The sequence below is a fragment of the Manis javanica genome, chromosome 16, assembly GCF_040802235.1.
Source record: "Manis javanica isolate MJ-LG chromosome 16, MJ_LKY, whole genome shotgun sequence".
Lineage (NCBI taxonomy): Eukaryota > Metazoa > Chordata > Mammalia > Pholidota > Manidae > Manis > Manis javanica.
In genome coordinates this window covers 14,555,792-14,571,012 of record NC_133171.1, presented here as the reverse complement: position 1 = coordinate 14,571,012, position 15,221 = coordinate 14,555,792, and the positions used below count along the sequence as shown (strand labels likewise).

The 15,221-nt window shown below is 39.5% G+C and overlaps 1 protein-coding gene across 1 annotated transcript in view; it reads left to right on the top strand.

Annotated features, from left to right (window-relative positions):
- The window catches only part of LOC140846900 (bromodomain adjacent to zinc finger domain protein 2B-like), a 156,628-nt gene that overhangs the window by 101,318 nt on the left and 40,089 nt on the right, over positions 1 to 15,221 (top strand). The window contains exons 27-30 of the mRNA XM_073225100.1: positions 1,905 to 2,041; positions 2,319 to 2,462; positions 2,724 to 2,842; positions 7,375 to 7,421. Coding sequence (XP_073081201.1) covers positions 1,905 to 2,041; positions 2,319 to 2,462; positions 2,724 to 2,842; positions 7,375 to 7,421 — 447 coding nt within the window. The remainder of the gene's footprint in view (positions 1 to 1,904; positions 2,042 to 2,318; positions 2,463 to 2,723; positions 2,843 to 7,374; positions 7,422 to 15,221) is intronic.

The window sequence follows — 15,221 nt, the reverse complement described above, 5'->3', positions numbered from 1 at the left end:
AACACCATCTCTCATAATTCTCTTTTTAATGTTCAGTAATACAGTATTTGCTGTGAAACTACCTTAAAAAGAAGGCAGAGTTTCATGTTCAAGATGAATGAGTACATTGTAACCTTTAGTTAGCTGTAACAGTGCCTATAATAATCCTCGTAAGAAAAATTTCATGTTTTCTTACTGTGAGTATTGTTAGAAAATGATCTCAAGTAACATCTTAGTTCAAATAGGAACTAGAAGCTTTAGCCCATTATTCATGAAATGTTCTTTTTATGTAAGACAACTATTCAGTCTAACTTAATCTTAATTAACTGGACTTTTCCCTCAGTATATATTCAGCATTCTCTTTTCTCTCTTTTTTTTTTTATGATTTGGGGGTTCTAAAAGCTCAGTATAATATGAAAACTCAATCAGATTTTATTGAGTAAAAATTAATAAACTAAATGGAGAAGAGACTTAGTAAAAAATTTTAATTATTTCAATCAGTGACAAGAGGTAGTGATTCTTTGCTATGATATGGGAAAGGCGTTAGATTTATAGTTTGCCTTATTTTAATCCAGTAAAATAACTCCTTAATTATGCATTTAACATCCCAATAGAGAACCAAATAATTGTAATTGGTTAAAAGCAGTTTTTAAAAAATGTTGCTCAAAGAATCATGAAATCCTCAAGGAAATTGATACGAAATACTCTAAAGAAATGTTTTCCGTCAAGTTCAGTTCAAGAATATAGGCAACATTTAATTAGGGCTAGATTGAATATCTAACTCCACATTCTAAGATTTTTTTTTTAAAGATTTCTTAACAGTCTGAGTAAGGAGTAAATAATTTTCTAAAAGAGGATAAACGCTATTGTAGAGAATCAAAACACAAACCATATATTACCAGTGACCTTGCGTATTTCTCTTCTTTGATCTATTATATTCATTGTAACTCTAATTCTCAAAATAGATGCTTATTTCCCAATTTCTAAATTGGGGGATGTTGGGAGGAGGGTGGGTACTCATTGTTACATTGACATGCTGCCTACAAATTGTTAGATTGCATAAGGGCCACATTGGGGTTCGTTTGTTTTTTTCCGTATACTTTCAGAGCTAGAATGGCCTTACCAACTGTGTGACTTATCTTCTACAGATAAGCAAACAGAGCTTCACAGATACTTTTTTACAAATTTCCATAGCTAATCACTGACACAGCATAGCTGGCATTCATACCCTTTAATTCCAAATATGATCTATTTTATGCTATTTCTTTATTGTTTTCCCCAAAAACACATCTTTGTTTTTTTTTCTCATCTCTAATAACACTGCTTTGTTCACACCTGGGAACCACAAGTTTCTGGAACTCTCTTCTTAACAGCAAATGCTTTTTTGAGAAAAATAACAGTTTCCAGAAGATTTGACCATTTATAAAAGACTTTTTTTCCTATTTGATACTTCATGAGCCTTCTTTCATGTTTCGGCTACCTTTTTAATAACCTCCTCAACTTTCTTATTAGTAATCTCTATATTTCTATGTATATCCACTTTTGTTCTTGATTATATTGTGCTCTAAAGGATAGTCTTTAAATTCATTCAATTAGTGACATTCAGTTCATTCAAAAGAATAGTATCTTTGATTCGTTCAAAGTCTAAAGGAAAACTGCTAAGTTCTGTAGCACCAAACATGGTGCCATGAGATCAACATCTTCGAGTTTTAAGAATTCTTTAGAGTTTTCATGCATCATTAGATTTTAGCCTAGTATTATCAGAGATCAAATTCATAGATCTCTCTTGAAAATAATAAAACTATCAACTTTTTGGGTGAGAAAGAGCATTCTTTTTGTTCTGTCAGAGTTTCATAATTTAAAACAATAGAAGGTCTATAGACAGTTATTTTCTTATACCTCATATATTATTTTTTTAATTAAAGACAAGTTCACTGAAAAGGGGCCGCAAAGACAGAAAAAGGAAAATAGAGGAAAGCACTTGCGGTACTGGAGTAAAAGAAGAAAGCTGTACTCGTGGAAAGAAACTGAGACAGGACGACTCTGACCTGACTCTTGGCAGGTATTATTTCTGTTCCCCTGTCCTATATGTTCATAACACCCCATTGTATTTGTTTAAAGACCGTCCACCATATTAAAGGTGACTTTTTGACTGTGTAAATAGGAACTTTCCTATGTAATGTAAACTCTGTACTATAAGTAAATGTATCCTTTCATCTTACTTTATGAATTAATTTGCATTGTCTTTACCTGAAAGAGAATGAAAGCTAAACTTTACTAAAGGTAGATAACTCTAAAGCATGGATATTGATTTCAAACATTATTTTTTCTACTACAAGCTTTTCTAAAATGCAAACTCGTCTCAGTAAAGACATGAAAAAAAGAAAAAGAGAGGAAAACACCTTCAGTAACTTACCAAGCCAGGAAAGCTTTACTTCTGTAAAGAAAATGAAGCAAGACCACTCTGACCTGACTCTTTCCAGGTATAATTTTTGTTCCCCTGTCCTGTATATTCATAACATCCTGTTGTATTTGTTTAGAAACTTTCCACCATACTAAAAGTGACTTTTTGACCATTTGTGTAAATAGGAATTTTCCTATGTAATGTCAACTCTTGTACTATAAGTAAATGTATTCTTTCATGTGTTTTTATAAATTAATTTGCATTGTCTTTACTTGGAAGAGAATGAAAGCTAAACTTTTACTAAAGCATGGATATTGATTTCAAACATTACTTTCTCTAGCACCCTTCCTGAAATGGACAGTCATGAAGATGCACGGCCTTTTGTAGAACTGCCGGAGTGCAGCACACGGAGTCGTCTGCGTTTCCGCCTCAGGGATGGAAGACACGTTTTTATTAAAAGTGCGTAAGCAGCTTTATAATAACATGTCTGGTATCTGGGGGTCTCATCAACAAGAAATAAAGTGGTTAACCACACACAGAACAGTCTTTCAAGAATGATCATTTTCTTTTAAACAAATACAATACCCCTGAAAAAAGGAAAGCTTGGTGTGCATATTGGCTACTTTGGGCTGGTGTTTTCGTCACTGGTGGTACATAGCAGGAGCAGCTGTGCAGGAAGTAGTGGGCATGGTATGAAAATGGCAGTTGGTCCAGTAATCATTGTCCCTGTACATGTGTGTATCATTTGTTCTGTGACTGACTTGCACTCGAGGTGCCCTAGGTTGAGTATATCCTCAAACCCCTATCACGGTTCTCCTCAACTAACAAAGGTTTTCCTAAGCCTCTGCTACCGCACAATTACAAGTATACACAACATACTTTCATTCAGATGAATGAGGCTTTAACCTTAACCATCATCATTTTAGTCCTGATTGCTCTGTGAGTTATAGAACCCTGGCCTCCCCTCAAGTTTATATTCCGATTGCCGTTCAAGTGGTGACCAGTGAATGGTGACCAGTGAGCACTCTGCTGTCAGACCCAGGGTAGCAGCAATTTGAAATAATATGTAGAGAAAAAAGTAATATTTATTTAGTTGTTAACCATAGTGAAAGTCAGGTGAAATTTATCTATGGGTATGGGGATATCTTGAACTCAGAAGAATTAAGTTATCATAAATGCACAATGATCTCTTTTCCTTGTTTCAACCTCAAAATGAAATTTGTTAAAAGCACTAATTTTAAAATGAGGGAATCTAATCTGCCTTTGGTACCTTATGCACCCCCTCTGTGCTCCTTTTTTCCATTTCTTCCACCCCCAATACCTTCTCAAAAAATTTAAAATCCTATTCATTTAGCCTCTCATTAAATACATTCTCAACAGGGAAATCTGATATCAATCATTTACTCCTTATTGTAAGTTTTAGTTGTGGGCTTCTTTCAAGGTTATTTATATCTTAAGTATTTCCATTTAAGAAATGAAAGAAGTATGTGTTGTTAAAATAATTTAATTTCAACTAGAAGTTAAGGGGGGAGGTATTTTAAGAGAATCAAAATTTTCCTTCCAGAGAAATATGACTGTCATACAACACAGGGAAACTAGTAGAGCCTTATCTACTAGGAATTTCACTTCGATAAGATCTCTTAGGCTTGCTTGGGCCATTTTATAACTCTACCTTTAAAAAAAGACTTTTTTGTTTGGTATCACTAATGTATAGTTACATGAAGAACATTATGTTCACTAGGCTCCCCCCTTCACCAAGTCCCCCACACACACCCCTTCACAGTCACTGTCCATCGGTGTAGTAAGATGCTGTAAAATCACTACTTGTCTGCTCTGTTGTACAGCCCTTCCCTTGCCCCCCCCACCCCACTACACATGCTAATTGTAAGGCCCCCTTTCTGGTTCCCCACCCATCCTCCCCAGTGCCTTTCCCTTTGGTAACTGTTAGTCCATTCTTGGGTTCTGTGATTCTGCTGCTGTTTTGTTCCTTCAGTTTTTCTTTGTTCTTATACTCCACATATGAGTGAAATCAGTTGGTTCTTGTCTTCCTCTGCTGGGCTTATTTCACTAAGCATAATACCCTCTAGCTCCATCCATGTTGTTGCAAATGGTAGGATTTGTTTTCTTCTTATGGCTGAATAATATTCCATTGTGTATATGTACCACATCATCTTTATCCATTCATCTACTGATGGACATTTAGGTTGCTTCCATTTCTTGGCTATTGTGAATAGTGCTGCGATGAACATAGGGGTGCATCTGTCTTAAAGACATTTTTTTTTAAACTTCAACTATATAAAATTGAGGTAATTCCTCTAATTTCCTTGAGCTCTTCAATTTCCTTCCCCCATATATAGATAGCTCTAATGTCTTTCCAGTCAACCTTTTATATATTTATTTAGCAACATGTATCTTTAAAAATATGTAGTGTCAAATGCTGGACATAGAAGCCACAGGGCATAAATCTGTAAAGAAGTAAAAAGGTAACCTTTTCAAAGAATATTGCTTCTCTCTCACTTAGCAACTTTACATTCCCCTGTATGGCCCCAGAAGATGACTGGTTAGCCAGAGACGGGTAAGATTCCTCAAGGGAGGAACAACCTAAGACAGGCACAGTCGCAGGGGGGCCATCAGGCGAGAAATTGGGGGTCAACAGAGGTGAGGCTTAGAACCTCACCCCCCATTTTGAGAGAAATCTTCTGCATCCGTGGATGTTTTGTTGCCCTTGTCTAGCTTGGATTAATACTTAGTCCATAGGCACACACCTGATCATCTACATTTGCCCTCTTACAGCACTAAATTATGTTTTCTACCTTAATCTTGCATCTACCTACCACTTCAGCATTTTATTAAAAAAAGAATAATAAGGGACAAATGTGGGATTCACATATAAATCAAGTATAAAAATCAAACGAATAATCATATATGACTTGATGCGTGATCAAAACCGAAAGTTCCTGTGGTGACTGCCCTTGCACTGTTCACCATCTAAGAACTTATTCACCATGTAAGAACTTGTTCATTATGCTTCAGAAGATTGGAGACTGTTGAGAATTAGGCTTGGGGTTGTTTAATGATTGTGCATTGAGTCCCCTATACAGAATTTTATTGTTAACAACCATTTGATCAATAAATGAGAGATACCCTCTCAAAAAAAAAAAAAGTAGTTTCAGTGCCAAATGATTTCCCTCATTTGTGGAGTATAACAATGAAGCAAAACTGAAGGAACAAAAGACCAGCAGACTCCAAGAAGGAACTAGTGGTTCCCAGAGGGGGGAGGGGTGGGGGAGGGGTGGTGGGGGGAGAGGGAGAAGGGGGATAGAGGAGGTATTATGTTTAGAACACATGGTGTGGGGGGTCACGAGGAAAATAGTATAGCACAGAAGGCACATAGTGAATCTGTGGCATCTTACTACCCTAACGGACAGTGACTGCCTTGGGGTATGGGTGGGGACTTGGTATGAGTGAATGTAGTAACCACATCGTGTTTTCATTTGAAACCTTTACGAGTATATCAATAACCTTAAAATTAAAAAAAAAATAGTGTGAAGAATATATGTACATGCAATGTTTTTAGACTTACCAGTTGCATTGTACTATAAACCTCATTCTGTTTTTGTTTCAAGTTGAATAAAATGTATAAATCTAGTTAATGACTGACGCTGCGAGGTACTCCATCACAGGGATGTATCACATGTAACAGCCAGGTTTCTCTAGGAGTGCGAACTTAAGTTGCCTGCAGCTCCTTGTCACTGCAGTGACTTGCCATACATGTCATATGCGGACACATGGGTAGAAGCCAGTTTCCAAAATGGTCCCAAATGATTCTCACCTTCTGGCATTCATGCCCTGGTGTAATCCTTTTCCACACACTGTCACGGTTAGCCTGGGTGACCAGCATGATAGGCAGAGTGACGGCAGGTAAATTCCCAGACTAGGTCATAAAATATGCTGTTGCCTCTGCCTTGTTCCCTCGGGTCGCTTGGTTCTCAGTAAGACCAACGACGGACAACCAAGAACTGCACCAGCTCGGAAGCCATGTGACTGTGGCATTTTAGAAGTGGATCCTTCAGCCCAAGTCAAGCGTTCGTTCAGGTAACTGGAGCCCAAGACAACATCTGGACTGCAACTTGCTGAGAGATCCTAAGCCACACAACCCAGAAAAGCTCCTCCTAAGGTTTATTTTCTGTTTTTCAGTATAATTGGCATGCAGTATCCAATGACACGCATACCTCAGAGACAATGCCGGTTCAGTTCCACAGCACAACAAAGCATCTCAAGCAAGAAAGTGAAATGGATTTTGTGGTTTCCCAGTGCATATAAAAGTTACCTTCACACTATAGTCTCTTAAGTGTGCAATAGCATTATGTCTAAAAGCCTGTGTACATAATTTAAAAATACTTTATTGCTAAAAAATGCTAGCCATCATCTGAGCTTTCAGTCACTTGTGATCCCAGGTCACCATAACAAATACAATAATAATTTAAAAGTGAAATACCATGAGAATTACCAAAATGTGACACAAACATGAAGTGAGCAAATACTGCTGGAAAAATGCCAATAGACTTGCTCAACTCAGGATTGCCACAAAACGTCAATGTGTGAAAACCACAGTATCTGCAAAGTGCAATAAAACAAGGTATGCCCATAGTTTAGGGTGTATATCAATGTTTCAATGTTTTTATATATGACAAAGTGATCTCCAAATGTCTAGTTACCATCTGTCACAATTATTAGAATATTAGTATATTCCCTCTGTTGAACCTTACATCCTCATGACATGTATATTTTGTAACTGGAAGTTACCTCTTAATCCCTGTCACCTGTTTCACCTACTACCCACTGCTCCCTGCACTGGTAACCAACAGTTTGTTCCTTATCTATGAGTCTGTTTTGTTTTACGCTTGTATTGTTTTTTTAGTTTCCACATACAAGTGAAATATGGCATTTGTCTGTGTCTGATTTATTTCACTTACCATATTACCCTTTAGGTCCACCCATGTTGTCACAAATGGCAAGGTTCCATTCGTTTCTATTGGTGAGTAATCCTTTTTGTAAATTTATTTTCTTTATCCAATTATCTACTGATGGATAATTAGGTGGCTTCCATATCTTGGCTGTTGTAAATAACGCTGCAGTGAACATGGGGGTGCATATCTCTTTGAATTGGTATTTTGGATTTTCTTTTTTTAAGTTTTTGAGGGACTTCCATATTGTCTTCCTTAGTGGCTGCACCAATTTACGTTCCCACCCACGGTGTACGAGGGTCAGGTGGTATCTCGTGGTTTGGATTTGCTCCTGATGACTAGTGATGTGGAGCGTCTTTCCATGTGCCTGTTGGCCTTCTGAATTTCTTATTTGGAGAATTGTCTCTTCATATCCTCTGCCCATTTTTTAATCGGGTTATTTGCTCTTTGGGTGTTGAGGCTGTAACATTTCCAGAATATCTCACCTGGCTTTAGTATATCTGCATATCAATAGGTGGTCAGAGGTGGAAAGAAGTATGGCTTTAGTGCATTTGCATCTTTCCTCAGGGGTGGAGAAGTTCATCTCTGTATCAGTGGGTGATTACCTGGGCAACAGAGGGCTTATCTGTACCTGAGAGGTGAGAGGGAAAGGGGGGGAGAGGATGTTGTGGCTGCTTGAGCAGAGAAGAAAGACAGCCTGGGACTGCAGTTTGTGAGCAATAAACGGGTTTTAAACTTTATTTCTCCATTTGACTGATTTTGGTTTTTAGGGGTATTTTGCCCCGGGATTTCCTTTCCCCGGACTTACAATTGGCATAGTCGGCAGGGTTCCTGTAAACCCGAAAGCTGTCATAATGGGTGCGACCTTTGGGAGGGCCGCCCCTAGAAATGATGGGGAGAAGCGGAACTCGCCCCAAGGGACATGTGTCTATATGTGTGGTCATGGAGGCACCACCACCGCTGCTGGCCATGCCAACCCCCGCCCGTGGCCTGAGCCTAAAGCTACTGATTCTGCCACTGCTGCTGCTCTTGCTGCCGGCCAGAACAACCATGGAAAGGAGCAGAGGTCCGGGTCACCTTGAAGCACCTGGCTGCTGTGTACTACGCCTTGCTGGCTACAGAGCCCATCGCCGGAACAGCTCCGACCAAGGTAATAACCTCCTATCTCATCGTGGGGTGGGTGCGAAACTGGACCCAAAGGCCACGGAGTGGTGTGGCACAGACACCTCAAAAGACAATGTGGGCCTCTCGGTGTGGCTTGCCTTTCACCTTTGAAGAAGTCAGTTGAGCCCGGAAGAATTGCCCTTCATGTTGTGCACATCAGCAAACCACCAAGAGGGGCCTAGAGCGTCTCCGCAGCCTATGGTCGGTCGCTGGTTACCCAGAGTGATTGAGGTACCCACTTTATTGGACATGTGTTGCAAGGATGGGTGCAGCAATTAAGAGTGAAATGGAGGTGGCCCTGGACATTTCAACACATGTATCAGCAATGGCTGGCTCTTATGGCACCTTGGGGTAAAGGCCTAGAAGCTGGCCTTCTGTGTATTCCTGTAATAACAGCAAATCCCCCTGACAATCACGGTTATTTGCTTCTATGGTCTTTGTGTCCTGGATGCACCCCCTGGCTGCAGCTGCCACGTGATGGCTGGAATGGATGACCTTTGAACCTAGCTGAATCCTCTGGCTTGAGAATTATGATTGTGTTGCTATTGTCAAGAAAATAATGTTTAAAGAGAGGCTTGACTGTTCTAATGTTTGGTAGAAGTTTTGTGAGCAATCTAGCATGATTGTGAAGAATGAGTAAACAAGTGTAGAAACGTATTTTGTGCTTAGTAAGAGATTGTGCTGTAAAGTACATTTACTTAATCTACATAGGCTGAATCCTCTGGCTTGAGGATTATCAAGATTTTATTGCTGTTGCTATTGCATGTTACTAGATTGGTTGGAAGAGGGGGATCGAGTCAATTGTAAGGCGAGATTTCTGGAAGGGTGAATTGTGGGTAAAATTGAAACATTTCCAGAATATCTCGCCTGGCTTTAGTATATCTGCATATCACTAGGTGGTCAGAGGTGGGAAGAAGTATGGCTTTAGTGCATTTGCATCTTTCCTCAGGTGGAGAAGTTCATCTCCATATTAGTGGGTGATTACCTGGGCATCAGAGGGCTTATCTGTACCTGAGAGGTGAGGGGGAAGAGGGGTGTTGTGGCTGCTTGAGCAGAGAAGAAAGACGGCCTGGGACTGCAGTTTGTGAGCAATAAATGGGTTTTAAACTTTATTTCTCCATTTAACTGATTTTGGTTTTTAGGGGTATTTTGCCCCAGGATTTCCTTTCCCCAGACTTACAAATGGTCAATATAGTCTTGGTATTTAAGCTAACACATTAGAGATCAGCAAGGTGATAATCAGCAGGAAAGTCATTACATGATTGGGGCAAACAGATTATAGCTTGACCCGAACATCATAATTTTCTACCACAAGCAATCTAACAAATACTATTTCCTATGATAAACATCCATGTCTTACACAATAAGAAAACCCAAACTTTTCAATATTACCTAGAAATTTTTGTCGTAACCAAACAAGACTTATAAACACATTTTAAAAAATGAAAACATACAAAATAAGTATAGATTCAATTTAAAATACTTAGTACCAGGATATGTACGTGTTTGCTAAATCTCTCTTGTCTTTCTAAGTGACGGCTAATGGTTATTAAGTACTTAATCTCAAAAGCAATAGCTTCCTCAGAGGCCCCTGCTGTTGACATCAAGTCTCATTTTAACTTTCAAGGCTAAGTTCAAGATATCTGATGCTTGTAATTTTCTTAATCCACTTAACGACATAGAGAAGTTTATTTGGATGTGAACATTACATTAGACAGTTTTTGATTATTCAGCTAAATATCAGGTAACATTTCCTCACAGCGGTAATAAAAAGAGTGGAGAGGAAACTTGGAGTGATGGATGCATAATGGCATAGACTGTGGTGATGGTCATGGATGTAGATTTACAACTCATCAGGCTGTACACATGAAATATGTACAGCTTTCTGTGTACCAATCACACCTTCGTAATGTTTTTTTTTAAAGAGCCATTTTTAAAAAGCAGATGCTTGGAAAGTAACAAGGTTTGCTCACTGAATGGACAAATGGCCTTGCTGGAGGGCTGGAGAGAGGATGTCTAAAACTGCATCCACTTACAAGGGTCAGAATGCACCAGCCCAAGGCTGCATGGCACCAACAAGGGGCCTTGGCCTTACTTCTGGATGCTGGTGACTTAAGAGTCCTTCTTGTTTCTCCCCACCCCTATATACCAGTTTGTCACTGGGACCACTGAAATTGGATTTAGTGAGAACTACAATCCTGTTTTCTTCTTATGGCTGAATAATATTCCATTGTGTATACGTACCACATCTTCTTTATCCATTCATCTACTGATGGACACTTAGGTTGCTTCCATATCTTGGCTATTGTAAAAAGTGCTGCGATGAACATAGGGGTGCATATATCTTTTTGAATCTGAGAAGTTGTATTCTTTGTGTAAATTCCAAGGAGTGGGATTCCAAGGTCAAATGGTATTTCTATTTATAGTTTTTTGAGGAACCTCCATATTGCTTTCCTCAATGGCTGAACTAGTTTACATTCCCACCAGCAGTGTGGGAGGGTTCCCCTTTCTCCACATCCTCACCAGCATTTGTTGTTATTTTTCTTTTGGATGGTGGTGATCCTTACTGGTGTGAGGTGATATCTCATTGTGGTTTTAATTTGCTTTTCTCTGATGATTAGCGACATGGAGCATCTTTTCATGTGCCTGTTGGCCATCTGAATTTCTTCTTTGGAGAACTGTCTCTTCATATCCTCTGCCCATTTGTTAATCGGGTTATTTGCTTTTTGGGTGTTGAGGCGTGTAAGTTCTTTATATATTTTGGGTGTTAACCATGGGTTATTCACTTCTGATGCCCCTGCCACTTCCCACTTCTCTCCTGTCCAGCCCAGTACCTTCAGGGAGTGAGGAGTGGGTACCAGTGGGCATGGGACCCTCTGCTGGGGCCCAGTATCATGAGTTTGCAAATGTAAAATAAAAGAATAAATGAATAAATCTCCTGTATTTTCTTTTTACAATTTAAATTAACATCCTTCCAAATTCATAAAAATGGGGGTGTTTTTAAAATACAAACACCAGAAAAAAAGTATTCCACATCTGTTAATTTCTATAATGATACACAACTTTTTTCAGATATTCAAGTGGCATTTTATGTCCTTAAATATTATTTTATACATTTGTTCATATAGGCACTGTATTTTTGTTACATTTATTCCTAAGTGTTTTTCCCAATTAAAAAAAAATTCAAACCTACAGAAAAAAGGAACACCTCATTTACCCTTCATCCTGGACTGATCAGTTGTTCACATTTTGCCATATTTGCACACCGTCTCTCTCTTTCTCTTACAAAGCATTTGAACGTAAGTTTCTGAAACTGGATCACTCCACTCCTAAAAAATTCTGCATGTGCTAAAAGTGTAAGATAAATTTTAGCCGAAATAAGCAGGTGAAGAGGGGCAACAAAGGGCCAGGTAATTTATTTGAGTGCAACTCCCGGGTGATGTTCCACGGTCTGGGAATTACAGGCCGGGGAAGTCATACCCGGTTGGGGAGGTGGGAGCTTATAAGGGGTTAGGAGGGGGAGGAGTGGGCAAGCTATCCTAGGGGCGTGGAGAGTATGATTGGCTAAAGGTGACACAATAGACTAGAAACTTTTTTCCTTCCAAGAGGGAGGAGGCTGACATCCAGGTCCCAGTTGGCACATCAGGATGGAATTCAGGAAGAGCTGTCCCCTTTCCATATACGGCATGGACCTTGGGGTCTGGTCTGTTCTCCCCCTATGGCATCTCTCTGTTCTGTTTGCATGTCCTTGTTTTTCCTTCCTCCAGCCTAACATTATACACTTGAAACCAATATAATATTGTGTATCAACCATAGTCTAATTACAAAAAAAGGGACTTTAACTCTGAGGTAATAATGGGCAGAGGAGGATTTTTAGAAACTCATTTGTGGCGTTCTAACACCGCTTTATTAATGTCATAGGTGCAGGAGATGGAATGTCCACTGCTACTAGAACTCCAGTCAGGACACTAAATAAACCATGACAAGCCTAGAGATAAAAAGAAAAGTCAAATGTTATAAAGAAACCTTGATTATAAAGGAATGCCAGTGATGCCGGGGTTCTTGTTCACGAAGCCAAAGAATGAGCTTCGCAAACACTCAAGGTAGGAGAGCAAGGTACAGGCTTTTATTTAGAAATAAAGTGAGAGAATAGAGCTCCTGGCTCACACCAGGAGGGGATAAGAGAGCCCATAGTGGTGCATTGTCTAGGGGGTTTTATAGGCAGTTGAGGATTTTTCGAGAACATGAAAATAACTTAGGGGTGTGGACTTGCATCACCTGCCCTGTCCTCAAGGTGGGCTGGGTCATAGTCTGATTGCCACGGCTGACAGCGGATTCATGCTGAACACTCAGACATTCCAGGCCAAGTTGCTCCCGGACTTTTGATATTTAACTGATCTCACTGAAGATGTCTGTATTCTTAGGTATCTTTCGCTCGAGAATTAGTGTGACCTTGACTTTGCATAACGCTTAACAGAGTTTCAATGGGGACTTCTTTGCCCATTGTTACATTGCTCTGACTGTAAATATTCTGCCCTGCTTTTCCCGGAGGACCTCACCCTACTCTGACTACACCCACGGTCCCTGTCTCAGCAGTATAGTTCCACAGAACTTGTTATTTTCAGCAGAACTTTTTCTTGTTGGAGTCACCTGATTTCCTGCAGAGCATCCCACTCTCTATAATCGATCTTTGTAATGGCGACCCTAAGGATCCACACTCTAATTTTTTTTTCTATATTATCAAGGAAAACTTAAATTATGTTTATTCTGATTTCTACCTCCTCTTTCAATCAAAATTTCTTGGAAAGTCTTTTAAAAAGTATACTTGGATAACCTATTAATGCAGTGGAAAATAAGAGTGCCATCATCAGTAAGCTAAAACTGAGAAATTCTTGAAAGAGAGAAAACAGACAGGGTCACATTTATAGAGAAACAAGTCTAGAGGGAACCTTCTCCAAAACAGGGGCAAGAGGAACTTCTATAAAAGTGTAGGGCACGTCCTGGAGGAATAAAGTTACAAGGAGAGGCCCCGGGGACAATGAGGTGATTCAGGAGCAAGGATGCTTGGAGCAGATGGACCAGTTTCTGCTTGGACTGAGCAACAGACAACAACAGTGACCTTTGCTGTAAGGAGAAAGCAAACACTGTCGGTTCTGGGGATCAAGAGACAGGGAAGTTCCCCCAAAGCTAATGAACTTACCTGTAAACTACCAAAATAGTTTCTCTAATACTATTGGATAGTGTCACCTGCTCCCCCATAGTCCTGATCAGCAGGCTTGTATCCATAAACAAACAAAGATCCTCAAAAGCACAGAGAGACAAAACAGAAAATCACTACACATTTGAGGAAACACCATGAAAGAAGAAAGAAATGTAATAAAAAGAGCTAACACTTAAGGAAGCAGTTAATAGAGCAAGCAGGAAACCCTCAAAAATGAGTATAATGGTATCTTTAAAAAGATTCAAAAGGCTGTTTGTGATCATTAGAAAGAAATAGCACAAGTTCTGGGAAATGAAAAGCAGTTCACGTTCCTCCGCTACCGCCCCCTGCTGCCGCCCGGTGCTCACTGGGGTCATTCGTTGCACATCATCTACTTCTTTTAATGGAGCAGCTGAGGAGGGGCTGGTGCACACCCAGGCCAACAAAAAGCCCCAGGAAGCAGTTAAAAGGCAGAGCGATTTTTTCAAAATAACATCTGATAGCATTAACCCCCTTTGTATAAAACTGTTTAATGATTTACAGATACTCTGAAGACAACACAAAGTTGTTGGCATAGGCCTGAAGCTGCTGCCTGAGCCAGCTGCTCTCCTCCTCCGCCCGAGCTTGCCGCAGGCTCCTCTCAGCCCCTCTGCCCCTCACACTCTCTGCTGGGCCTCCCTGTATTGCGTCTTCTACCTGCAAAACATTTCTCTTCTTCAGTGAAGTGAGCTTCTACTCTCAGACCTCAAATCAGTCATACTTAAGAAAAACAGTTCCCGGAGATCTGTATTTGGGTCACACCTTCCTGTTATTTATTGCTGTGTACCTATTTTGAGAGCATTTATTAAAGTTTTGCTTTTAAATATCTACATGACTATAAACTTCAGAGGCTGGCTGTGTATCAGGTCTGTTTGTATTCATCATTATATCCAAGCATTCACTAGAATACCTTGGTTTTTGTTGGATGAAATAAATAACATTCCAAAATTCCTGTACATTCTCAGAATTAAAACATCCCAGGACTCGACATGTTCCATAATTTTAAAAAGAAGCTTTATATATTGAGACATTAAACAGTTTCAAAATCATATATAATACATGTTTGATAAATGATGGTTGCAAAACAACTTTTCCTAATCTCTACTGAAAAACGTGGATAGGAAGCCCTTGTTAAATTAATTAAACAAGAAGATCATTAGACTGAAGTGGCTTTAACGTATTAGTAGCTCATGTAAGCAAACCAAAACCCAAGCTTCAAGGTTAAGAAATGAAATTCAAAGGCTAACCAATCACAAACATCCAAGTGGGCTTTCCCAAATAACATAACCACTTAAGTTATAACCAAAGAATTTCCTTGTTCCTGCCTCTTCTATAAAAGTCTTTACAACAGCTCCTTTCAGTGGAGCGCCCCCAGCTACTTCCAGTCTGTGCTGCCTAATTTGAATCCATTTTTGCTCAGATAAATTCTACCTTCTGTTCATGTCTATCTTTGTTTCTAAATTACCCC